The following is a 26,032-nucleotide window of genomic DNA, read 5'->3' as shown; positions in this document are numbered from 1 at the left end:
TTGAAAATCCTTTTGGGTGCAGGGCGTTGAAGATCCTCCTGTGATGTAGCTTTCTCCCCATCAGCATAACTTCTGGTCTTGAAAGAAGCAAACAGTAAAGGGGGAGGGACCATTCAGAAAACTAGGGAGTGATTATTTATGTACTTTATGCTCTTCTGGCCTCTTGTAACAAACCTGTCACTCACACGTGCACCTAGTTCAGCAAAGCCTCACGTTCTGTTTTGCCTTGGAAGGCTGGAGCACGACTGTGATTACTTATAACTAACACACACCCTATACACGGAGCCACTCATGTAATGTCAGTAAATGCGTGTTGTCTTTTTGTAATAATTTGGGGGAGCTTGAAACTTGGTCTCAATCACAGCTGTGTTTAAGTGAAGACTTTAATTCCCTTTATGTAAAGTGTGTCTGAGGTCTCCACTGCAGCAGACACGTGCCCCAAAACGTAAAGGGCTGATCACGTGACAGTCTTTCCTGATCATTTCAAGTCAACTTTGAAATGAGTTCATTGATAACTAATAGCTCTGGGAAAGATGATTTGAAAAGACATTTTATCAGAGGTTAGCAGGTGGAAAGGACAAACACTTAGAATGTGTTTTCAGTTGTATATAACTCTCAGTTCTGAAATGATATATCTGAAACTTGCTTTTTTTTAAAAAATTTTAAAACAGCCGGCAAGAAATAGTATAATCGCTGCTGCTAAAGTCTGGCCAAATATACCACCTCCAAATGCGCAAACTGCACCTGTTACTGTTCCTCTGTGTAACGGCTGCGGAGCCAAAGGATCAGGGAAGGAGACCCCGTTGTCACTGGCGACCAGTCTAGGCAAAGCTACTTCGAAATTTGGTAAATGACAATATGGTATACAATGTGCATATTTGGGTAGTTTTCAATATCTGATACTAACTGCATTTCATAGCCTTTAGAAGATTCCTTGTGGTTCTAAAGCTACTGTGTGTATGTAAGTCTCCATTCCCATCACTTAGTAAAAATATTTTTATTTTTATAGACATGTAAGTCATTTGCCCTTTATGTTGGGCTGAGGCTATTTGAGATCAGAAGCTGTGTATAGAAAAGTGCAGGGTATGCTAGGAGATCTAAGTGCTGATGGGACTCGGTGTCAACTTAGGTTCATAATCACACTTGTTAATTGTATACTCCCTGGAAGGACTTAGTATTTAGAAAGATTTAATAATGGGCGGTGAAAAACAATATTCAAAAACCTAAGGTCATCCCCCCACCCCAAGTAGTTAATATGATATTTTGTCTTTTGAAAACTTTTTTAAAATAAACACTTTTAAAAGATCAAATCAGATGTTAATGCAGCATTAAAAATCATTTAAAATCAAGGACAGCAAGAAGTTCCCCTTTCGTCTCCTCTTCTCTGCTCTTCCATACTGAGTAGGTAGGCAGGCGTGGGCGGAGCATGAAAATCAGGGCCCAGGGTCCAGTCACTTGTGTGTGACATTCAGAGACGCATACCTGCTCAGCATGAGATGGCTCGCACTTCACTTTGAGATGGAATTACTGTGGGCTTAAAGTAACTTGACCTTTAGATCTGTTGTCTCCTGAAAAATAGGAATAATCACTAGAGAGACTATGGCAACTTGGGGGTTGTTTATTTTATTAGGCCAACCGGTGAGGTTGGTATCTTTATAGTTAACATCTGTCAATAATTTCATTTTTCTGCCACTAAGAATGATAGGTAGCTAGCTACCCATTGTATTTAATATGCCATTTCTTTTTCACTATGTATAACTGAAGGTGTTAACGTTTCTTAAGGGTCACCAGAAGTTGCACTAGCCGGACAGGTGCTAGAAAACTTACCCCCCATTGGAGTTTTTTGGGATATTGAAAACTGCTCTGTTCCCTCTGGCCGCTCAGCAACTGCTGTTGTACAGAGAATCCGTGAGAAGTTTTTTAAAGGCCACAGAGAAGCTGAATTCATCTGTGTGTGTGACATCAGTAAAGAAAACAAAGAAGTTATTCAAGAGCTAAATAATTGTCAGGTAAAAAAAAGAATTTAAATCTATTATGAAGAATAAACACATGATTTTTTTCTAAAGAATTCCAATTCCAAATTTGTTCAATAATAGGTATTTGTGCTAAGTTTGCAAATAAAGGAAATAAGCAAAAGATTATTTCTAAAGTACAGTAAGTCCTCACTTAAGGTTGTAAATAGGTTCTCTGACTTTAAGCAAAATGACATACAGTGAAACCAGTTTTACATAATTGATATAAACAAGAATTAGGTTCCTACGGCATCTCATTAATGTTATAACAAAATGACATTGAACGAAATGACATTATTCAAAGGCCTGCTGTACTAAGAATCATTTAATCATGTCTGATTTTTCAGTCATGCTACTTATTTGTGACTACTACCAAACCAGAATAGTGGTTACGTATGTATCATTTCCTTTGATTTTCATAACTGCTCTGTGAACAAGGCTTGTAGGATTTATTATTTGAAATTTATAAATGAAACTGAGGCCTCCACGTGGTTAAGCAGTTTTTTTTTTTATGATCACAGGGCCAGTAAGTGGATGAGCTAAGATTTAAGTTCAGACCCCATGTATCTTGTCTTCAACTGGAACTAGAATCCAGCTCCTTGGACTCTGAGACAATTCCACTGATATACCACATTGCTGCCTAAAATTACGTATTTATGTTCTTCATAAAAACTAATAAATCCTGTGTGTGTGTGCGTGTGCACATGTGGTTGAGGCACCTTTCAAAACAAACCTTTCCTTGCTTTGGAGGCTGTTAGACGTGAGCCTGATAGTTTTAACAGGAATAAACACATTTTAGCTCCCAAGGGGCAGATGCCTGTCTTCTCCCACCCCTTAACCCCAGATCCTGAAAGCCATAGACGATGTATATAACACAGACAAATAACATCAAAGATAGCCCCAAATCTTACCTTACTCATATATCAAATCTCTGCCGGTCCCAAATTGTTGGCAAAACTATTTGTGAGGGCTCATTTAACTTCTTGAAATTTCACTTTCTTTTCTCTACCCATTTTCTGAAAGGGGGATGGATGAAGTGCAAAAGCAGAAGACAAAAGATGGAGAACCAAATTTGAAATTAAGGAGATCTGGTTGTAATTTCTTTTCTGTTCCTCAGTTGTAGTAATAACACTGAGTTTCTTCCCTCGAGGATGATCTCTTAAGATGTAGGCAGAATGTTGTAGTGATGTTCTCACCGCAGCCTTTTTGCTCATTTGTCCTTGTTACACGCGAATGCAGGTAACCGTCGCCCACATCAATGCCACTGCCAAGAATGCTGCTGATGACAAACTTCGCCAGAGTCTCCGAAGGTTTGCAAACACGCACACCGCTCCCGCCACTGTGGTTCTTGTGTCAAGTAAGTGCGGTAGCGTCTGCCCATTTCAGCTAAACTCGCCGTGTGGGAATTGTCCTAGAAGCTAAAACAAAACTTGGTAAAGTGAAATGTGCCCCAAAGAAGCTGACATACATAGGGCATGTTTGTGCTTATCTCTGAAAACTGTTTGGGAAAAAAATTGGGTCTACGTGGATTTCTGTATTTTCTCCTTGGAACTTGAGTAAGGATTCTTGTGGGGCCAAGTTTATTAAAGAAAATGGAATTTTTTTACCTTCACCCTGGGCCCAGTGTTGCTAATTTTATAAATCTAAGATGAGTAATTTCCAAAGGTGACATCCATAAAATACTACTATTTGCTCCCTGTTACTACTGGAAGTAACTAACATGTGTCTTGGGATTTAGTATAAGTGTGAAAAAAATTGTCTTACCGTGTTAATTCTTCTGATAATGAAATGAGCTCCTATTGTAAAAAGGGAGGGAAGCGGCTTTGAGTATCACCCAGCCATTCCTTCCTTCTCAGTGGGTGTCAGCAGAGTTGTCTGTCTCTGTCAAGTGTTTCTAATGGTTGGGGTGGGGTTGGGCTGTGCCTTTTCTTTCAGCTGATGTCAACTTTGCATTGGAACTTAGTGACCTGAGACACAGGCATGGTTTCCACATAATCTTGGTCCATAAAAACCAGGCCTCAGAAGCTCTACTGCATCATGCTAATGAGCTGATCAGATTTGAAGAATTCATTTCCGACTTGCCCCCCAGGTTACCACTAAAAATGCCAGTAAGTGGGTTTGCGTTCTTTTTACTATGTTCTCATGTTTGATTAGGGAGGCGGAAGAGAGCCCTTCACAAGCGGGGGGTCTCCAGGCCTGGGGGGATAGGGGGGTGCTGTTCTCTGTAGGATGCTGGCCAGATTTTGAAATAAGACTTAGAAACCTTCAGTTCTTCTCTTACAAATATACAGAAAGTTGATATGTATGAATGTTGCTTTTCTTTTTCAAAATATCACAGAGAATCAACTTTCAGGTTTCCCTTACTGACAGCCACTTGTCAGTGTCTCCGAAACTAGCAATGCTTCGTGTCAGATGGATAGAAGTAATGGAATAAGAGTCATCAATCCCTTTGCTTCCAAGTATTGTGGGCAGAGAATATGGTGATAGTTTGTAGCAACCGGTGTGGTTGGAGTCAGACAAGAATTGTACCGTTTTAGGCATTGAAGCCTTTTGCTCCAGCAGGCCTCTGAGCCTGTTCTCTGGAGCTGCGTGCGCTGCCATTCAGGTGCCAATGAGAAGTGGTTATTGCTACACCTTGATAGGAGATTGTGCTCATCCTTCCAGCAGGGTGAGCGTTTCTGATAGTCTAGATTTGAAGTAAGACTGTTCACTGCTGTGCTGAGCTGTGTCTAAGCTGTTTGGAAAATATCGGTGTAACTCTGACAGAAACAGTAACTGGAGTGGGCAGTGGTGTGGATCCAGCAGAAGAGTGGGCAGTGCCATTCACTAAGTGCAGTCTGAACATGGTTAAGTAACTTGAGAGTTACGGAAGCACCTTAGAGAAATTGTCTCATCCAACAACCTCACTGTAGAGAGGAAGAAGCACAGGAGGAGGAGGTCACACAGCTTGATCTCAGCAGAGCAGAGACTAGACCCCGGCCCCCCCAATCCAAGCTCTTGTACTGCTAGTGCTCCTGCATTCCCTAATACCCCAAACAAGCCAAGATTAATCACAGGCTAAGGGCGAGCTGCATTTGGGGACAGCAGAGTGTGGCCTGAGGAGTAACAGGCACAGGCCCCATCTCAGTCTTTGGAGCCAACCTCCTAATTCATTTTTGTTGTTATTCATTATGTTTTTAGCCCTTTGGCTGTAGCTACATTTCTCCTTTCTGCTTCTGTTTGGCACTTACTTTTCTTATCTAGAAGACCTGTAGGTCAAATGTAGTATTTTAGGTGAAAGGTTGTCCACTATGGAGATCCTTATTCCTTACGCTTAAAAAACACCCCACCCCCAAAAAACAAACAAAAAAACAAAAAAACAACAAATAACGAAGACATTATTCAGAACATTGAATCTCACTAAGCTCATTCCCTAGAGGGATAACTTCAGATATGTTTCTCTTTTCCTATGTTTTTCAGTCTAAATCAGTTCTCTTGTCCCGTCTAAGTCATGATTCCCTCCCCTCCGGGGTAGCTAGCTTGTTTGGAGCTCACTCCCTGTTCTTCTGACTTGTAATTGAGCGTGTGCCCTTGTGGTGACCTGCTGTAACCCTTCTCCTCTGTACCAGCAGTGCCACACTCTGCTCTATGTCTATAACCTACCAGCAAATAAAGACGGCAAGAGCGTCAGCAACAGGCTCCGACGCCTGTCTGATAACTGTGGTGGCAAAGTGCTGAGCATCGCCGGCTGCAGTGCCGTCCTCCGCTTCGTAAACCAGGACAGTGCAGAGCGGGCTCAGAAGCGAATGGAAAATGAAGATGTCTTTGGGAATAGAATCGTCGTGTCGTTTACTCCAAAACATCGAGAGCTCTGTGAAACAAAGAGTTCAAGTGCAGTTACCGAGAAAGCGAAGTCTCCCAAAAAGCTTAAGAATCCAAAATTGTGCCTCATCAGAGATGCAAGTGAACAGCCTGCCAGTGCCAAAGCCATGCCTGGAAAAGGGGCGCAGGCAAATTCTGGATCTGCTATAAAAATCACAAATGTGAAAAGTTTGCAGGTAATTTTGATGTACCTCTTGCTTTCTGAAGTTCCTGGTAGGTTTGGTTTCTTTGGCCCTGTGTTCTGTATGCCTCCTTGCTTTTGGTGTGCCCTCTCTTTACTTCTGTTTTTGATGGTACTCAAAGTCAAATGATTCCTGTACAGGGTCTAACACACCTTGGGTACTTAAATTTTAAACTCCACTGTGCTTGTCTCTTTTAAGGAGCTGTGCCGCATGGAGCCAAAGACTGGCACGAGGAACAGCGAGCCCCAGCAGGGTAACCCGAGGCTGGTGGCACCTCCTCACAGAAACTCGAGTGCTATAGCACCCACACCGAAAAACTGCGGGATGGCAGACTCCGTTTACAAAACCAATCTGAAGTAGGTTGGATTACTCGTTCTCATAGTTGCTTCTCCAATGTGAGGGAAACCAAATGACCTTTTTCCCCTTTGATTTTCCCTCCATTAGAAAAGAGAACCTCAGTGCCCGAAGTGTTACCAGTTCTCCTGTGGAGAAAAAAGACAAAGAGGGGACTTTGTTCCAAGTGAGTTGCCCATCTGCTTTTAGCAAGTTGGTTGCATCAAGGCAGGTTGGTCCTCTGCTCACATCGCCGTCTTGGTCGTCTCGGTAAGTCCAGCTTCGTGATCCATGGGGTGGTTACGTGCAACAGAAAGGATGACATGTTTGCTTAGAGGGATTCAAGCAGTACAGAAGCACATCAAGTAAAAGAGCAGCCCCTTCACCCCTCCCCGGCCAGCCCCCTTTCCTCAGGTAATCTGACCTGACGTTTGGAGGCAGTGCTTCTCACCATCTCCCTCTCCTCCACATGGGCATCGGGAAGCAGAGGCCAGAGAGGAGCTTGTCCTCGACTTCCTGGCCAACGATGGGAGGCACGTTAAGATGTCCTCACCGTTTCCTTCGCTTCATCGTGTTGAGGAAAAGGCCCAAACTGGACATGCACTGGTTATTCGTAATCATATAGGCTCTTTTTACAGAAGTAAGGGTCTCTGTAAACCACTGTAATGACACTTACCTGATCTGAGCTTTCTAAACTCACACCGAGTAATTCTGGAGGCTTGGAAGACAGAAGGAGCCATAAGGCCATCTTGCATCCTGTGAGCTCCTCCTAGCAATGTATTCTACTGAGTTGCTGAAGACTCACTATAGAAAGTGACTTTGCTCCTGTAAAATTACATGTAAAAATTCACACAAAACTTTTCCTTATATGGAGAAGGACTGCAATAGTGAGCAAGATTGTCTAGCTTTTTCAAAGCCGGGGGAGGTTACATGACTTGCATTGGATTCACAAGCTAATTTCCTAAGAATAAATGCCCAAAGTAGAAAATTAATTCATCAGGTCTCTCTGTAATTTCTGCCTTTAGCTTTAAATAATCCAGTGAAAGAATATTTGATACTACATAATTGCATGGCCATTTATATGGTATCAACAGATACGTAATACTTTTGACAATACATCTAAATCAGTATATGTTTCAGATAAAAACATTTAAACACATTGTATTGTGGCAAGGTCTACATATAGCTTCAAACAAAGCCTAAATGATATACACTAAATAAACAGAATAATATCTATAAAAATAATATGTATGTTTTAAGCAGGAATATGTCTCCAAATCTTTTAAACAGAGCCTCCCCACTTGCTTTCAACGTTGCAACTTCGAGCATCAGTGCCGACAGCCCAGACCCGTTTGCAAATGGTGCTGACATCCAGGTCAGCAACTTAGACTACAGGTTATCCCGGAAGGAGCTGCAGCAGCTCATGCAGGAAGCGTTTTCCAGGCACGGCAAGGTAAGCTTTTCTTGTTCTGGCCTTTGTTTTACCCTTTGCTAACATTTCAAAGGGAGAGGACTTAGTTCCGCACACATAACCACTGCCAGAATGTAAGTGTCACTGAACGAGTGTAAGCTGTCTCCTTTTTCCTTTGGTCTGCTGGTGGTGGGGCCACATATCCAGTGTTGAGCACACAGCCCCAGAAAGGGGGAAACCTAGCAGAGAAGCACTTGTGGTCGCGGGCACAGATTTAAACGGCACCTTGGGAAATAAAATATTGATAGGTTTTAGTTAACTCTGGCTGCTCAGATATGGAAATCGGGTTATGAAATAATGTTGGCTGTTTTCCTAGTATCTTACTATATCTGATTCAGTTTTTAGGTGCAGTTTGCTAAAAAAAAAAATGCACCTTTTTCAGTTTCTTAAAATGGTTATGCCCCAGGTTCTTGCAGGGTCTGGAGAAGACCCCAAAGACCCCTTTGAGCCTGCGTCAAAGAGCTGTGTGTTCCAGAGCACACAGGCAAGCCAGGCCAGTGTCCTGTCCCTGAAGGTCACCCATCCTAGGTCGGTCACTCAGGATCTGGTCGGCAGAAGGGCAGAGTTCAGACAAGTTCCCTCACTTCACTGAAGTCCACGAATATGTCCCTCAGTGGTTCACCGTCTGCTTTGAGATGACAAGGTTCAGGGAGACAGCATTCCGTTTTCCTTTTCACTGCTGTAGGTGAAGAGCGTTGAGCTCAGCCCCCACACGGATTATCAGCTCAAGGCTGTCGTTCAGATGGAAAACTTACAAGAAGCAATCAGTGCGGTGAACAGCCTCCATAGATACAAAATTGGCAGCAAGAAGATCCTGGTCTCACTTGCCACAGGAGCTGCTAATAAATCACTCTCTTTACTGAGGTAAAAAAAAACAAGCAAACCATTTGTTTCAGGAAATAACATTTTGGACCTGAAACAATTTTGTAACTAATCAAAATAGATTTTGTCACATTCCCTACCCTCTTGTGACGATTTCATGTGCAATAATGCTTATTCTGAATTGACAGAAATAGAAACAAGCTATAAGTTAGAAATAAACTAGGTAGAATAATTGGACTCTTGTTCAAGTCATTAATCGAAGGTGAAGTACAGCCTAAACTTGGCAGGCACTTAGTGAAATAATACGCCACTTACTCAGGCAGCTTCTAAAAATAGTAGACCTCGAGAATAAAAGTTTACGAGCCTGGGAAGGCTGGAATGTTACCTTCAAATCTTAGGAGAAGGTGGATTGATCTAGAAAGGGTAGCTTCACAAAGCCCCACACTCTCAATTACACATATATCCATAATGTCAAAGACACCCTGCCCTGTAAATCTCATTGTGACTATATCAGTCGTAGGGATCTGGTGATGGTTTTATTCAGAATAAGCTTTGGCTCTTTTTTGGCTCTTCCTGTTGTGGGGGTACTAGTGTAACAAGACTCACTCCTGAATATCTGTTTGGATTCTCAGAAATCTTATCTCTGATGTGTACTTCACCATTTTTTAAAATTCTGTTTCTTTCCCATAGAATAAAAATAATTCTCAATGAAGAGAATTTGGAAAGTTCAAAAGCAAAAGAAGCAAAGAGGGGAAAAATCACTGTAATCCTATGGCTCAAAGCCAATCACTCTGAACAGTTTGGCTTTTTGTTTTCCCTTTTTGGTGCCTTTTTGTTTTTTAAAACCATAGTTGAGAGGATATCGCATTCAATTTTGTATCCTCGACAGAAATTCCATTCCCATATTTCTAACATATGAACCACAGTGTGGCAGGAGACATTCAAGCTCTTCTGCCTTTTGCTCAGAATTAGCATGTGTTTGTCTTACTGAGTAGTGAATCTTTCTGATACACAGGCGCAGAAAGCCCTACGCTTGACTCGGAGAAAAATTCCAGTGTGTGACTTCATGTTCTTCAATTGCCTCGTCCCTAAAGTCCTTTCTTTAAATTTTTCCAGAAAATAAATTCTGGTGTGTCAGAAGCTGATAAATTTATTTTGCATGTACATTGTGTTAATCAATTTTATGTACTCTGTTTTTAAACTACAACTTGCCTTCCAACAGCACTTGTTCTGTGGTTGATTAAAATTTTGTGTTACAGTGCCGAAACAATGTCTGTTCTTCAGGATGCTCCCGCCTGTTGTCTGCCTCTTTTTAAATTTACAGATATCTATGAAAAAAAGTAAGTTAAGTTTATTATTTTCAATGACCCATCGTTACTGATTGGTGACTTCCCGAATTCCAATACTGCTTGGTGACTGGCATAACACTGCAGTAGCAACCCTTAAGGAACTTCCAGCCTTGTGGAGGAAAAGAGACAAAGACAGGGTGTTCAAATGTAAACTTCGATTTGAATACACATTTGAACAACTTATTTCGTTTTTAGCAAATTGAGACCTCAGTCCCCAAAGCTATACTTACCTTTTTCTCTGACTGACTAGTTTTGTTGTTTGAGTGAACATTTTTGAGCACCTTCTAAACTGTAAGCTGTGCGACTGGTCGGACCTGATAGCACGTCTTAATTCCCAACACTGTAGATGCTCGACTAGTGCCAATGGAGCGACAGGCTGGGGCTCTGTCATTGCAACGCAGAGCTGGGAAGACACAGCCCTTGGCCTCGAAGGATTGCCAGGCATCACTGGTTCCCAGTGAAGGAATTTATGGCAGGATTATTCCAATTTGACTTTTGAAGAGACAGAGGCACCATTCTTGCTTATAGCCCTTTACGTGAACAGGACGGGGGTTTTTGTAGAATCAAAGAAAAACGTTATAAGTCACCGTCTCTTTCTCCTTGCTTTTAGGTTTGGACACAAGTTGAATGTGTCAGATTTATATAAATTAACAGACACAGTCGTAATCCGTGAGCACGGAAACGGAAGACTGGTGTGTCTCTTACCCAACGGCCAAGCTCGACAGAGCCCGCTGGGATCTTCCCAGTCACGTGATGGCTCCTCCACCACCTGCAGCCCAATTATATTTGAGGAGTTAGAATATCATGAGCCTATCTGCAGACAGCATTGTTCCAGTAAGGATTTCAGGTAGAATTCCCGTTTCGCTTTAGAAATAATCCTTTTGTACGTGGCCGTGGAATATCGGTCAGAATTCCCTTGCTAAGGTTTTAGAGCACTAGGAAATGTCAGCGAACCGTTTGTCCTCTTTTCTGCAGTGAACATGAATTTGATCCGGACTGTTACAAGATTCCTTTTGTGATTCTCTCTCTGAAGACGTTTGCGCCCCAGGTTCACAGTCTTCTGCAGACACACGAGGGCACTGTACCGTTATTAAGGTGAGCGTTTGAAAACCGTTGTGATATGATGCCGTAGTTCTCCTCCTTACAGAAGGCTGCCCTGTCTGTCCACACCTGTCCCCGAGCAAGTATCGTAAAACGCTCCATCCTAACGTCGTCAGCCTTGCGCCAGTTAAAATATACCTGAAATGGATCCATTCACTCAGCATTTCAACAAGAAAATTTTTGTTTGTGCTGAATGATTGAGACAAAACCATGAATAGCACAGTTTCTTCTCCACAGAAGAGGTTCCTCTAGGGGCTGTGATAGAAGAGTGCACAAGTGCGACAGGAGGTGTACGGACCTCAGAGACTTGTAGATTGCAGCACTTGAGAGAGAACAGCGCTCTTCCAGATTCCCTTTCAACACCATGACCACCTGTAGACAGTGCAGGGCCAGTGCAGGGCTGAGGGGCCTCGAGGCCTGCCACCCACGGGAGCAGAGGAATAACTCATTTGGAGTCCAGGTGCCTTATTTTTAATTCCCTCTGCTGGAAAACTGTCCCGGGATTTCCAGTGTCACCAGAATGCATTAAGAGATAAATTCCCAGTGATTGACTCCCTGGGACCTTCATTTTAACTCCAAACCCAGATTGTGGACATTGAAATGAAGTATTTCTTAATGGCTACATTTACACAAAGGCCTGTGTTTAGCAGGCGCTCTGCTTGTCCATTATTTTCATTAACCTTTATTCTTACTTCAGCTTTCCAGATTGTTACGCCGCAGAGTTTGGCGAACTGGAAGTAGTGCAAGAAAACCGAGGGGGGGTTCCCTTAGAACACCTCATCACCTGTGTTCCAGGTGTCAACATTGCCACTGCACAGAATGGTGTCAAAGTCGTGAAGTGGATTCACAACAAGCCCCCACCTCCAAACACAGGTAGGTGTCAGTGTTGGGTCCTCCAGGGCCTCCATCCAGATGAGAAGAGGCTGGTGGCTGTTACCTTAAGCAGCAGCAGTGTTGGCCAAGCGGAAAGCAGCATAGGTATCTCTTTTGATCTAAAAACTCTCTCAAGTGCGAAGGTTTGGCAGAACTAGACCTTTTCAAAGTACTAGCATAAATTATGGAAAACATTTAAAACCCAAATTCCACAGTTACAAATCTCTCTAGCTACCTGATTTTGTGAAAGTTTGCAACTTGTCCGTTGCCTGGCCTTTTAAAAACTAGTGTCAAGTATTTGAAGGAAATATCTCTGAATGCAGATTTACTTTTGAAATTGATTTTGGTCGACATTTCTGACTTTAACAAATGTGCAAACAGATTTACCTTCAATAGCCCAGGACATCTGCACTGGAGTTGGGGGAGTTTCTGAGCTCTGGGCATGCCCCGCGTTGCAGATGTCTAACCCTGCCACTGTGAACAGCACCTCCCAGTACTGCCTTCATACCTCAACACTTCCTCCTTCCCGCCTCCTCGCCCCCTGCCCGACAGGAGGAGAGGTGTAATAACCATGGAGCTCTCTTTGTACAAAGCCTCTTACCCACCTCCTCCTGCCCTTCCCCTCAGTCCTACACTACTCTGGGTCCTGTACATTATGCTGTTAAAACTTCTTAATTATGTGAACGTTCAAGATAAATGTGAAACCATTTTCTTCGTTTTATATCATTATGTTGCATTGCTTTCCATGGTTTCCTTGGGCAGTGTTTTCAGATGCTCTGTGGGTTCATTAGGCTTTTCTGGCCTACCTGCTTGATGACCATTTATAAGTTTGCTCCCGTGGGAGAGTATGTTCCACGTGACCAAATTACAAATGGATCTTTGAAATACAACCAGTTTATAAGCTGGAAACTTCCTGTGTATTTTCACTTCTGCTTTAAGTTAACCCCAGTGAATTATGCTTTACTTTGGCTACTTTGAGAAGTAGTGGGAAAGCATTTGCCAGCCCATAAATAAGTGGGGCTCGCCTGTTAATTATATGGTACCTGAGTAGAGAAGCTGAGAAGTAATGTGGCTGTTTGTTCTCGTCTGCTTGGTCATGATTGATCCTACGTGAAGGAGTGCAAGGTTAGCTATCTCTCTTTCCGCTGATGAAGTCGTGCTTTCTGTCTTATGCATGTTCTTTTTTCCTCCCCACTCTCTAGACCCTTGGCTTCTGCGTTCTAAAAGTCCTGTAGGTAACCCCCAGCTGATCCAGTTCAGTAGAGAAGTGATTGACTTACTGAAGAGCCAACCATCCTGTGTCATACCAATTAGTAACTTCATCCCATCCTATCACCACCATTTTGCAAAGCAATGCCGGGTATCAGACTATGGATATTCCAAGCTGATTGAATTATTAGAGGCAGTACCTCATGTGCTGCAGGTAAGGAGTGCAAAGGGGTTACTGTGTAAACACAGGGATGTTCCTCCCTGGCTTTGGCCAGCTCAGCCACACAAACAGGAAAGCTGGTAACCTGATTAATTCCGAAGCACCCACTTCAGAGCAAAACATCCTGCAGAAGCTTTCTTTGGAGTGCAGGAAACATACATAGGGTGGCTTCTTAATTTTTCAGGAAGCTACGAGCTTCCAACTGAAAGGAACTCCATAGAACACCGAGGGGCATTTTCCTTCCAATCTCTGTAGACTGACCTTCTTCCTAGCACAGCCCGCTCCAGAACTGTTCACTATTGCATAGGAACTGCCTTGCCTTTCTTATCGATGAATTGCAGACCAGTTACAGGGCTGGAGCCTAGCGTTGATTTCCAGCAAATCTTTGCCAATTTACAGTTATAATAGCTTCCCACTTGTAAAACAGTTTCCCACTTGTAAAAATGGTCTGAAAAACTAGAGCTATCTTTTAGAGGCAAAATCATTTGGCCAAGCTCATAATATGCTTTTCGTTTCTGTACTTGTGACTATTTGGGAAGAGTGTGCAGGGCAAAAAACAAAAGGTCCCAGGTACCTGAGCAGTTGTTCATTTAGATCTTTTACAGTTTGTTGATTTACCTGTGTTGCAGGATGCAGATCTCATACATAAAGGGAGTTGTTCTCTGAGGCAGTAACAGGAAAGAGAAGAGCCAAAAACCAGAAAGTCAATATCTGCCAAGGTCTTATGCGTATAATTAATCCAAGTGTTTGATTTACAGATTCTCGGAATGGGCTCCAAACGTTTGTTGACCCTTACACACAGGGCCCAGGTGAAGCGTTTCACTCAGGACTTACTCAAACTTCTCAAATCCCAGGCCAGCAAACAGGTCATCGTGAGAGAATTCTCACAGGCTTATCACTGGTGAGTTGATGAGAAGAAGAAAACCAAAATGGAAGCAAGTATGTTGAAATAGCTTTTCTTCCCCCAAATTTTAAATAATTATCTAACTTTCCTATGTAGCATTCTTTTGGAAAACTTACAAAGTTATTTTGGCAAGTCTCACTCTTTGTTTATTTCCATGGTTTAAATCTAGGTGTTTCTCAAAGGACTGGGAAGTCACTGAATATGGGGTCTGTGAGTTGATGGACATCCTGTCAGAGATTCCAGACACAACTATCTGCTTGTCCCAGCAAGAGAACGAAATGGTGATCTGTATCCCCAAGAGAGGTACGTGGACTGGAATTTGCTGGCAGAAAGCGGTCTGTCTCAGGTTATCTGAACATGGCACCATACAACGGAAGCATTTCTCTCCTCCTCTGTGGTTCTTGACGATTCCATGGAAAGTGCAGTGTGAAGACTGCTCTGCTCTGCTCTGTAGCAGATCCTAGGTTCTTCAGAGTCGGTGAAGCCACGTGTTGAGAAGAAAAGCAGCTAGTTTTTAAGAATTCACTTTAAGGGGTGTAAAGGATATAACCGGCACTTTCTGAAAATGCCTCTCCAGCCTGTCTGTGGCTGTTTGTGCCGTAGTTATTCAGTTGAGAGCTATATGTGTGCCATGTTCCCATAATGGGGTGGAAGTGGGAGACGGGGGGTGGGAATGGCGGGGAGGCTGGCTTATAAGATGAAGTTACGTGTGCGTGTGTGTGTGTGTATTTCACTGTCTCCCATGACAGTAACGAGTTCCTGGTGTTCTGCTCTTGAGCAAGTTGAAACCATCAGCAAAGAGAAGAGTATGTGTGTTTAAGAGTATGTGTGTTTGGAAGGCAAAGATGATGTCTGTTGCAATCTGTGCATCAGACTACAGTAATAATAGGAAACACGAATGAGGAGAAGGTTGTGATTTCTGTCTTCTGTTATCGCTGTTGAAGAACGTACCCAGGATGAAATAGAAAGGACAAAACAGTTCTCCCGGGATGTTGTTGATCTGCTGAGGCACCAGCCCCATTTCCGGATGCCTTTCAATAAATTCATCCCCTCCTACCATCACCACTTTGGCCGACAGTGCAAACTCGCATACTATGGGTTTACCAAACTACTTGAACTTTTTGAAGCCATACCTGATATTCTACAAGTAAGTGAAGAAAGTCTATTTTTCCGAACAATACATGGGGAAATTTTTTTTTTCCCTGAGAAGTAGGGAGTTATGAAATAGGATGAAACTTTGAAATATTTTTATCAGAGAATGAACATTGTTGGCTCATTATCTATGTGTTTTCCAAGGTACTGGAATGTGGAGAAGAAAAAATCCTCACTTTGACAGAAGTAGAACGATTCAAAGCTCTGGCTGCCCAGTTTGTTAAGCTCCTCCGGTCCCAGAAAGATAACTGCCTTATGATGACAGACCTGCTCACAGAATATGCCAAAACTTTTGGTTACACATTTCGTCTCCAGGACTATGATGTCAGCTCAGTGTCCGCTTTAACACAGAAACTCTGCCATGTTATAAAGGTAAACAAGGTTTTGTTTCTGCTTCAGGTCCACCTGAAGTGTTGGTGTGGTGTCCCCAAGAAGCTCAAAGCGAGCCCACTCCCCTGACTTCAGTTTAAGAGAAAGAACGAGTGATTTCCCCGCTATGGGTCTCATTACCCAGAATGAAACGAGCTGAGCTGGGTGTGGCCCAGGTTGTCTCTCGAGCTGGGATGAGTTTGAATTCTTGTTTCCCCAGGTGGCTGACATGGAATCCGGCAAACAGATCCAGCTCATCAACCGCAAGTCCCTGCGCTCTCTCACTGCCCAGTTACTGGTGTTGCTGATGTCTTGGGAAGGGACCACCTGTCTTTCTGTGGAGGAGCTCAGGAGACATTACGAAGCCCTGCACAGCACTCCTCTCAACCCCCGTGAATATGGATTCATGACCTTGACCGAACTTCTGAAGAGTCTGCCTTACTTAGTTGAGGTACGAGTGCTAACGTTGAATCGGGTATTTCGGGATTGCCTCGTGGTCCAGATTAGAGGATGAAGAGCTGGAAGGGACCAATCGGTCATTTTATAGTTGAACAAACCAAGGCATAGGGAGGTGTAGGCACCCTGCCCAAATGAGTGACAAGCTCGACCGGAAGCCCTGGCCTCCTGATTCTTGAGCTGGGGTGCTTCTGTCCTGCACCAGGCTGGATTTTGCTACTGTTGTTACCTCTTTCTGAATTAGAGGGATTAGGGGGTGGTTTCATGTGACTTACCAGCCAGACACAGGTCAGAAAGGAAGATTGGCTGGCCGGCCACCCAAGTAGCCTTTTAAGAATGGCACTTTAAGATTAGAAGAATCGGAAGAGAATACTACAGAAATAGATGAGGTGATAGAAAAAACTATCAACATTGACTAAAGGTAAAAACTAGACCAATTACCACAAAGGAGACATTAAAGATCATTGAAATTTTGCCACTGAAAAAGGCACCAGGACCAGATGGGTTAACAATTGGGGTTCAACTAACCCTTAAAGAACAGATAACTCCAAGTTCTTAAAAACCATTCTTGGCTGCGTAAAGAAGACGCAAAGCTCACTACTTCGTTTTATGAAGCCAGAATAGCTTGAATACCAAAAGCCCAGTATAGTCCCCCAACAGAAAATGATTTTAAACAGGATGTTAACCAGTAAAATCCAGCAATGTACGGAAAGAATGATATACCAGTGTTCCCATATAACCATGTGATTGGTAATAACTAAAAGGTACTGACAGAAACTCTCCAAACATTAGTCAGGCTCCCGAGCCTCCCTGTGGACTAGACCTCAGCATTGAAGGACAGTTAGTAGTGGACGTCTTAGGAATTTTCCATCCATCAACGTCCTCCACCCCCCTTGGCTGTGAATCCCCATTTTTATTTGTTGTACAGTTGACCTTTGAACAATGTAGAGGTTAGGGGCGTCAACACACCGTGCAGTTGAAAATCCACATATAACATTGACTCCCCAAAATCTTAGTTGTCCCTTGGTATCCATAGGGGATTGGTTCCAGGATACAGGACACCCTCCCCTATCCAGGATGCCAAAATCCACAGATGCTCAAGTCCCCTAGACTTGTCTATAAAGTGTCCTTCCGCATCAAACAGTACAGGTATTTATTGACAAAAATCCACTATAAGTGGACATGCGCAGTTCAAACCCAGGTCGTTCAAGGGCCAGCTGTATTCAGAATTGAGCCCAATTCTATTCTGAGGTTATTACTCTTCCCCTACTGCATAGTTCCGGAATCCAATCGATTTTTACCTCTTTCACTACTGCCCGTGTCTCTGGCTTTCTTTCCTAATAGCAAACCCCACGTTTTCTGAACTCCGTTACTCATCTGTTGTGTGAGCACTGCTTCTAGGCAGGGAGGCGTGTTCAGACCAAATGCCTGTCCGTGGCTGGCTGAGGCTGGGAGGCCCCTCCGCTGGCAGATCCTCGCTGCCCAAGAAAGACTCGGACAAGGTTTATGGCAAAGCGACAGCTTCATTTACTTGAGGACAGAGGAGCTTTGTGGTCTTGCCCTGACCGCATTTGTTGGGGTTTTAAGTTTTTTTAAGAATGCCAGTGTTCTCATTGTGCGTCACGTGTCCTCGGAACACCACGTTGGGAGGTGACATCAGTGGGCTCAGTCCTCAGGTCTGAGGCCGCTTCACCTCGCCTCTTCACCGCCTCGCTTTTGTTTGAGATCCCAGGGTTGCCAGCTGCCTTCCTTTCTGACAAACGATTTCTCCAGACCGCTGTCCGCTTAGACTTACATATAGCACTCAGCTTTGCTCACGGCTTCAGCTTTCTCTTGGAGGAGGTCCTTGAATGAGTCCTTCCTCCTCCTCTTCCTCGGCTTCTTGTCCATTTTCAGGCTGACCTGGCACTTTGTCACTCTCAGCTTGTGGGAGGCCCTCACTTGTGGGGGGCGGTGCCAGTCACTCTGGGAGTATCTAACGCTGCGTTTCCTCTTGGACCAGGTTTTCACTAATGATAAGACAGAGGAGTGTGTGCAGCTCACCAGTCTGTACTTGTTTGCCAAGAACGTGCGGTCATTACTTCACACTTACCACTACCAGCAGCTTTTCCTTCATGAATTTTCCGTGGCCTATAGCAAGTATGTCGGAGAAGCACTGCAGCCTAAGACTTACGGCTACGGCAGCGTGGAGGAGCTCCTGGGAGCCATCCCACAGGTGCGTGTCTCCTGCAGAGGCTCCCTCTCCTGAGCAGTGAGGAAAGGGCCGGCACGGGGAACACAGCCTCTCACAACATACTGTTTGCATGAGATGAATGAGTTTTAGCGTTTCTCCTGCCTTCTGCAAACCTTCACTCATTTCCTTCATGCCAGGTGAGTAAGTCCTAGACCCTGCCCTCAGAAAGGTGTCGGGTCTCAGAGAGGCGGACAGCTGAGCAGGTGGTGAGGAGTCAGTGTCAGTGCAGCCAGCAGTGGGCAGGGCCCACTCCAGGCGTGGGCGGGTCCCGGAGGGGAGTGGTCAAGGATGTGTAGGAGTTAGCCATGGGGTGAAGAGGGGCGGGGGTGGTCTGGGTAGAGGGGACAGCGTGAGCAGATGCAGAGCAGTGACATTAAAAACCGTGCTGCAGCTTGACAGTGAGGGAAGAGCTCAGTGCTGGACGGCTCTGCTCCTCCAGGTAAGGAACAGGACTCCGCAGGGAGCGCGGGGAGGAGCCTCAGGTTTGCGTGTGGAAAGCACCACCCTCACTGCTGTCTGGGGTAGAGCTGAGAGAAACAGGAGGGGAAGGTGGGGAGCCCGGCCAGGTCCTGGCCATTGCCACGGTCAGGGTGAGAGTGCCGAAGGGATGGAGCCTGAGTAGACATAATAGAGGAAGAAGGGAAGGGCCACTTGGTGACAGATGCATGTGGAGAGGCAGGGGCCAGCCCTTGGCTGAGGAGGAGGAGAGAGGCAACACTCCATAGAGGGTTTGCTTGAAGGATTAGAAGGAGCTCAGTGTGAGGGGTCTGGGTGAGCTCCGTGAATTCTGTGGGGTGTGTTTAGTTTCTGGAAAAAATAGTAAGGGCTCTCATGGGAGAACTTTTCATTTATAGACCAGAACTGGTGTTGGGAGACAGTCTTTTTTTAAGAGCCGTAAAGAATATTTTTAAAGCTGAGTCTCAGGATTTTTAGACTACACAGCTTTTGATAAGGGACATGTTTCGGCCAGCCTCTGTTGCTTTAAAAGGTAAAGAAAGAGCATACACATTTTTTTCTTGGCATTAATTCGGTTTCTGCATTCTGGAATGTTTAAAGCAGACTCAGTAGGTCCCATTCGTCCTGAGTTGTAGGGCTTATGTCCCCTGCTTGTCCACTGCCTAACCAGAAGTATGTCTTGTGTACAGGTGGTCTGGATAAAAGGACATGGTCATAAGAGGATTGTAGTGTTAAAAAATGACATGAAAAGTAAGTAAGCACCCACCCTGTCCTCGCTTCAGAAACCCCGCTCCTCTTACTGACTTCTCCCTCTGACGGTGCTTCGTCCTCCAGGTCGGCTTTCCCCCCCCAGTCATGAGAACCAGCCGTCAGCTCCTGAGCGTCTCCTGGAGGTGCCTGAATCTCACCCAGCCGTGGAACTCAAACTTGGAGCAGGTGGTGATGGTAAGAGAGGAAAGACAGTGAACTAGTGAAATTCTAGGAGACGTGGCTTGGAGTGAGGCGGGGTGGCTTGGGTGGGGGCATCAGTGGGTCATTTTCATTAATTAAAGTATTCATACATTTTTCAAAGCAGTCTGGTATTTGGTTAATAATAGGAAAAAAATCTGGCCTATATTTCATAGCATTTTACGGTTGACTGGTTAAGGTTCTTAAAGGATGTTGGCACCCCCAAAATGACAATGGTCAACCCAATTCAGATGTTGAAGGGAAACGTTGTTCTGACCCTGCTTAAAAGCAAATTTCAAGACTGCTGCAGTGGGATCCACCCGACTGCCCTAGGGAGAGAGAGGAAGCTCAGCTCTGAATACAACAGGGACAGGTGGGGATTTACAGTCAAGGAGCAGAGCCAGGGCGTCGGTGGATGGAAAATCACCAAGAGGAGACATCGGGGCAGGGATTCCAGCCGAACCGACCTAAGAGGCTTCTTGCTAAAGGCAGGCTGAGGACTTAGGGTGAGGGTCTGCCTCAGAGAACATGGCCGGGGGTTCTCGATAAGCTGACTTCCCAAGATTCTTGCTAAGACTGAACTCGGCGAGGACACGACAGACACAGAACACCAAGGTCTAGTGGAGAAGGCCGGTCAGAGGAGCCTGAGCAAAGCGGGGTCAGGGAGTCTTTGTCACAGGTCACAGGACATCCCTGGGACAGACGTGCTAGTAACTCATCAGTATTACTGAAAGCACCATCGAGTCACGTGGATTTCATCCCTGGGATGGACATCAACTTGCTTGAATTCTACAGCAATTTGAACTTCATGGAAAGGTTTTTGAACCCACTGCTATGGATGAGAACGGTATCTTGGTAGGACTCTTGCTGGATAGTTAACTGCTCTGTGTTCTGTGTTTATAATTCAGTTTCGCAGCTTTTTACATGTCATAAAGCACCTAAAGTCACTCATCTCTCTCAGCTGTCACCACAGCCTTCAGCAGTAGGCATTCCCGTTGGACAAATGCGGAACTGGAATTCTGGGAGGTTCAGTAGCTTACCGAGACCACTCAGCTCGGACCCAGGTCTTGTAATGCTGAGCTTGGCTCCTCTAGCCACTTGGGACCCCTTCTCAGGGTTTCTTATCCCCCCTCTGTGGAAGCTGACTGTGGAGCCCTTTTTCTCAGGCAGGGCCTGGGGGAGGGAGACCCTGGTTGTGGCATCTCACATACCAAAGAGACGCCCAGCCCTTTCTGTTAGTGGTTTTCTGAACCTGAGTTCCTGAGTTCTCCCTAACGCTTTTCATCCTGAAGGCTTGGAAAGAAAGCCGGAGGCACGAGCCGGTGGACTGCCGCCCCAGCAGCCACAGCCTGTCTTCTCTGCAGGGCCCCGGCCGACGGAGCGCGAGCTCCTCCGCCTGACCACCGCGTCTCCTGTGGACCTCCTGTGTGCCCCCGTCCCCTCCTGCCTGCCGTCCCCTCAGCTGAGACCGGACCCTGTCATCCTCCAGTCTGCTGATCTCATTCAGTTTGAGGAACAGCCTCAAGAGGCTTCTGGTAGGATGCACTGTGTTGTTGTGCGCTTTTCTCTGTGGGCTTAAAAATAAAACCGTGATGCCAGTATATTAATTATTTGGTAGAGGTCGGCACAAAATACCTGTGCTGATGAGTCAGGACCCGCTTTTCCTGTCAGGGTTCCTCCACAATTGGGTTCACAGCCTGAGGTGGTTTGGGGAGCAAGCAAAGCAACGATGGTGGGTCTTGAGGGTGATGTACCATAGGTGGGATCTAAAGAAGGTGCACTCGTCACCAAACATACACGTCACCTCTGGTCTGGTCCAGGGGGTGAGGCCTCAGGAGGGCATGAGGAGGGGAGGGAGGGGGCGTCCGTGTCTTGCACCCCAGGCGCTGGGCAGCAATGTGAGGAGGAGGAAGGAGCTGACTGCGTTGAGCTCTGACGTCAAGCTGGCCTGGCTCGGCGTTCACACTGCACTCAGGGCTGGCCAACTCGGTCAGTCACGTCTAATTCTCGCCACAGCTCTGTAGGTTGGGTGACAGGCATCGCTTGTGTCATAACGAGATGAATCTGGCCCTAGGCTGCCTCAATAGGAAGTAGCAGAGTCAGGACTCGCAGCCAGGGCCTCTCATCTTTCTGCGGCATCAGCTGCCCTCCTGAGAGGATGGCCCACCTGCTCTGTCCAGGTCCTGCCCTTGTCGCCTTCACCCGTGGTAACCAGTCCTTCCCCACGCTGCTGGTGCTGCTTTCCAGGCCACGGACACAGCGTCCTGAGCACTGCACTGATTGACACAGCCGGTACTCCTCTGGGCAGCAGCCGGCACTGTTGCTCAGGGAAAGAACTTAGGCTGTTTATCTGGAAAGTAGGATACAGGGAAGATCTAGCCTGTGGTGAGAGTGGGGTGTGTTCCCCTGGAATGCCCAATGAGAGCTGCTAGGAGCTTGATGTTACCCCTTCCGTGGGGCTGCAGCCTTGGTGCGTTGAATATACATGAGTTTAACCGTACGCCTGTGACAGGAGAGAAAATCATTTGAATGCGGTGGGCAGTTCTGTCATCTTCTCAGCGAGTGTCAGCCTGTGAAGGGAGCTGGGGCTCTGCCGTCTCCTCTGTCACTCACCTTCTCTGGACTTTGGTGCCTGAGCTCCTTGCCCACGCAGTGGGAGTCTATCGTGTAACAATACGTGTCTTACAAGCAGCATGGCTCTGTATATACAGCAGGTTAATTGGGGCTCGGCTGGAAGAGCCGCCTGTGACTGGGAAAACCAGCTGTATCAGATGTCTGGATTTTTCAAGGGCAGTTCTGACTGTGCAGCTCTCCCATCCCCCCGCCCCACCTTCCCCGTGCACAGGGAGGTCCTCTGTCCGTGGAATGGGCCGGGGCTCCCTGATACCAACGCCCCTCCTGCCTGCAAGTCTTTCACTCACGTGTGGTTTACGGGTCCTTAGCTGCCTACCTGATAGAATGGGCAGAGAATCCAAAGTGGGGATAAAAATGTTTTAAAATCATTGCCCATTGATTTGTAGCCAAAAATGAAGATCTCTGTAACTTTGTAATCCAGGGGAAAGCTGAGATGCAGTTTCTAAATATTGGACTGTGACACCTAATGTTGGTCACACAGCTAATGTGTAAATTGCAGCATGGGTGTGACACTGGGTGGTTATTTTAAAAATATTTTTTGAGAAAATACAAGTGTTGAAAACCAACACTTCTGGCGGGTCCTAGAACTGAATCTGTTTGCTTTCCTGTGTTTACAGAAATTATGATTTTAAGCCAGGAAGAGAACATTGAAATTCCAGTAAATAACGAAAAGCCGACCTCTGCCTCCAGCTCCTCTTGCATCTCAGCTGCTGTCCCTCTGCCTCCCTGCCCCTCCTCGGAAGCCCCCGAGTCGCAGCTCAGCAAGGACCCTGTGGAAAGCCCAGCCAAAAAGCAACCCAAAAATAGAGTAAAACTGGCAGCCAACTTCTCCTTCGCACCTATAACCAAGCTTTGATTCAATCTGAACCTAGAACTAGGGTGGGAAAACACTGTCTGATTCTGCACACAAAAGTGGGCTCAAAAACACAGTCTTTGCTGTTTCCATAATGTTTTGTTTCTTTCACATGGAACCTAGCTTTGAGCTGAAGTTTTTCTTTTTCTCCCTCCCCCAATTATTTGGAAAAAAACAAAACTTCTGACATTTGTTAAAGAATCCTTAATATATTTTACCAAATTTTTTTAAATTACAAACTATGGTGGTATTCCATACGCAGAAAGCAGTAAGAACTCGGCTGAAAGGAAGTGGTTTTACTTCCATTAAGGCCCATCAGTGGTCTAATCCCACACGTAGCGTAATTTAGTCTCTAAGCCTTTGCTTATTGATGTTTTCAGACAGTATTATCATTTGCATGACGTGACTTGAAGCAAAGCCTGGTCAGTGACTGCGTGTTCACACCCCGAAGGAGAAGGTGGGCCGGGAGGTGAGAATGTATTTTCAGGTTGCATGTGAAGGTTCCTGGCTCCCATGTGACTTGTAAGCGTGCCTTGATTTTTATTTAACTGTGTCTGTAGTTGACAAGTGTGGCTTCATTACAAAATCTTTTAAATGTTTCCACTTTGGGGTTCCATGGAGGAGCTTTCTAGAAAGTTGAGGATGTTTTAAGCTTCCCTTTTATGTTAAGTTCCAGTTGGATGTGCAGCAGGTGAAGGACGAGGAGTTGGTCTTGGTGTCGTGAGTTTAAAGTCAGCACTTGAATTCCGGCACACGTCATTGTGTGTCGAGGGGCAATGTTGGGAAGAGAGTCTGATTTTCTAAAATATGCATCAAATGCATAAATTACAAATCAGAGCTGAGGGGAGGTGCTTTAACAGGGGCAGTATCGATACTCTTTCCACTAGGAAGACACAGAAATTCTATCCATACACATGAAGGCCAAGGTTGATCAACTGAACCTTGTTTTTGTAATTTTAATGCTGGTTTTGGTAGCTGGGAAGCTTTATGTGTGAGTATGTGTTTGTGTGTCTTTTAATAGTGTCTGCTTTTACTCTGTTACTTCTCGCTGTTGGAAGCATGTCCAGGATTTTTGTGGTGTCTGATGTTGGCATTTGAGAAAAGCCAGCCTTTGAGGGAGCACTGCCCTGGGGAATGATCTTCGCCCTGAGGTGGCTGAGGCATCCAGTGACGGGTGGCCTCTCACCCCTCCTGGAGAAACCTGACATTTACAATGGGTTGTATTTGTTGGGCAAAAAGGCGGATTCATTCATAGAGCAGAACCTGTTGGCAGGTCTTCCACTAGTTAGATGGTTTCTTTGGGGGAAATGTTTATATTTTGTGATTTCTAGAAAGCCAGAAAATGGGCTCTGATTTCATAGCCAGCATTTTGATAAAATGCCACAAAATAAGGGCTATAGAGAGATTGTTACAAGTTAGATTTTTGTTCCCCAAATCTTTTAAATGAAGCCAGTGATTCCCAGTTCTCAGCATGTGGCCCCAATCAAGATGGAACAACACTGGAAAAGTCTTCCAAGCGTGATGGCAGTCTACAAATCCCTCTGAAGGCATTTCCTCTACAGACATAGTGTGACAGGAAGTACAATGCAAACGTGCAATTTTTTTTAAAGAAGCTTTTAAACTGTGTGATATAGTTGGTGTTGAGAACATCAGTTCCCTTATTCTGAGATTTCATAAGGCTGAGTTTGCACACTGGGACTTTGGTTTTGCTCGCATGTAAAGAATAGTGGACATTAAAAATGTAAGAGGTACCATTACAAGTCACTGGGAACAGTCTCAAAGAACAGCTTCTTTGGGCGGCAAAGAGACTGAAATCGTGCGCTGTTGTGTGAGTGTGGTCGCATCCTTTGCTGGAGGTGCCAGTCAGCTTGAGAGGCGCGTGTGACTCTCACAGTCGCTGTTTGAAGACAGAATGTAGCGCGAGCTCATGTTCGTGATGTACTCCACAGTGGCCAGTCCAATTGCTATCTATTTTTTTATCCAGAGGCTTAATTAAATGATATAAAATGATGTATGAGAATTAAGACAATGAAATTCTTTATTTCTAGGTGGAAAGATGTACCTGGATAGGTTTATCTGTTTAAAAAGAAGACGTTATCACCAAAAGCCCCTTTCCCGTCTTGCACTGTTAGTTTTGGATTGGGCTTGGGGGAAGAGATGTTTTTCTTAACCGTCTACTTTGTTTGATTACTTCTTTTGTGGTTCAAGTGCTGTTTTGTGTGTTGGGACCAAACAGTTGTCAATAAACTTTACAAGCAACCATCTAGCGTTTTCCAAGTGAGTGTTCTGTTTGAGGGGAAGGATTACCGACCAGTCCCATTCTGTCTTTTCATCTGGGGTTCCCCCAACATCTCACCCCCGCTGCATATCCGAAGTGGAGAGCACATTGGTCTGACATTTTGGAGGCCCTCTGAATTTGGCAACCAGCCCTCGCAGGTGACAGGATATTAGCCCTTTGTGGTCAGGACCCTCTGAGGTTTCCAGCCCAGTTCCAGTTTATAATCATGGGTGGGGAGAATATAATAACCACAGTACGCTCCGGTTATAAAACTGGGATAATTCCTCGGCTGGCTCTCTCTGTGAGAGAAATCCAT

General features: G+C 45.1%; 1 protein-coding gene across 3 annotated transcripts in view; it reads left to right on the top strand.

The window, feature by feature from the left end:
- MARF1 (meiosis regulator and mRNA stability factor 1) overlaps nt 1-25,700 on the top strand; it is a 32,247-nt gene extending 6,547 nt beyond the window's left edge. Inside the window, exons 4-27 of one of the 3 annotated variants that reach the window (XM_033101123.1) lie at nt 672-846; nt 1,783-2,009; nt 3,252-3,369; nt 3,948-4,120; nt 5,621-6,049; nt 6,254-6,411; nt 6,500-6,658; nt 7,679-7,841; nt 8,545-8,723; nt 9,941-10,021; nt 10,641-10,877; nt 11,006-11,125; nt 11,829-12,004; nt 13,207-13,427; nt 14,192-14,334; nt 14,507-14,640; nt 15,282-15,484; nt 15,634-15,861; nt 16,079-16,309; nt 18,317-18,529; nt 19,693-19,753; nt 19,838-19,948; nt 21,316-21,486; nt 23,203-25,700. In XM_033101123.1, the coding sequence (XP_032957014.1) occupies nt 672-846; nt 1,783-2,009; nt 3,252-3,369; nt 3,948-4,120; nt 5,621-6,049; nt 6,254-6,411; nt 6,500-6,658; nt 7,679-7,841; nt 8,545-8,723; nt 9,941-10,021; nt 10,641-10,877; nt 11,006-11,125; nt 11,829-12,004; nt 13,207-13,427; nt 14,192-14,334; nt 14,507-14,640; nt 15,282-15,484; nt 15,634-15,861; nt 16,079-16,309; nt 18,317-18,529; nt 19,693-19,753; nt 19,838-19,948; nt 21,316-21,486; nt 23,203-23,441 (4,350 nt within the window). In that variant the 3' untranslated portion in view covers nt 23,442-25,700. Of the gene's footprint in view, nt 1-671; nt 847-1,782; nt 2,010-3,251; nt 3,370-3,947; nt 4,121-5,620; nt 6,050-6,253; nt 6,412-6,499; nt 6,659-7,678; nt 7,842-8,544; nt 8,724-9,940; nt 10,022-10,640; nt 10,878-11,005; nt 11,126-11,828; nt 12,005-13,206; nt 13,428-14,191; nt 14,335-14,506; nt 14,641-15,281; nt 15,485-15,633; nt 15,862-16,078; nt 16,310-18,316; nt 18,530-19,692; nt 19,754-19,837; nt 19,949-21,243; nt 21,487-23,202 lie in introns of all 3 variants that reach the window. The other 2 variants (XM_033101122.1, XM_033101124.1) reach the window with 2 other exon arrangements.
- The last annotated feature ends 332 nt before the right edge of the window (nt 25,701-26,032 follow it).

This window comes from Rhinolophus ferrumequinum (assembly GCF_004115265.2).
Source record: "Rhinolophus ferrumequinum isolate MPI-CBG mRhiFer1 chromosome 15 unlocalized genomic scaffold, mRhiFer1_v1.p scaffold_54_arrow_ctg1_1, whole genome shotgun sequence".
NCBI classification, from domain to species: Eukaryota; Metazoa; Chordata; class Mammalia; order Chiroptera; family Rhinolophidae; genus Rhinolophus; species Rhinolophus ferrumequinum.
The sequence above is the reverse complement of the archived record's forward strand: the minus strand, read 5'-3'. Positions and strand labels throughout refer to the sequence as shown.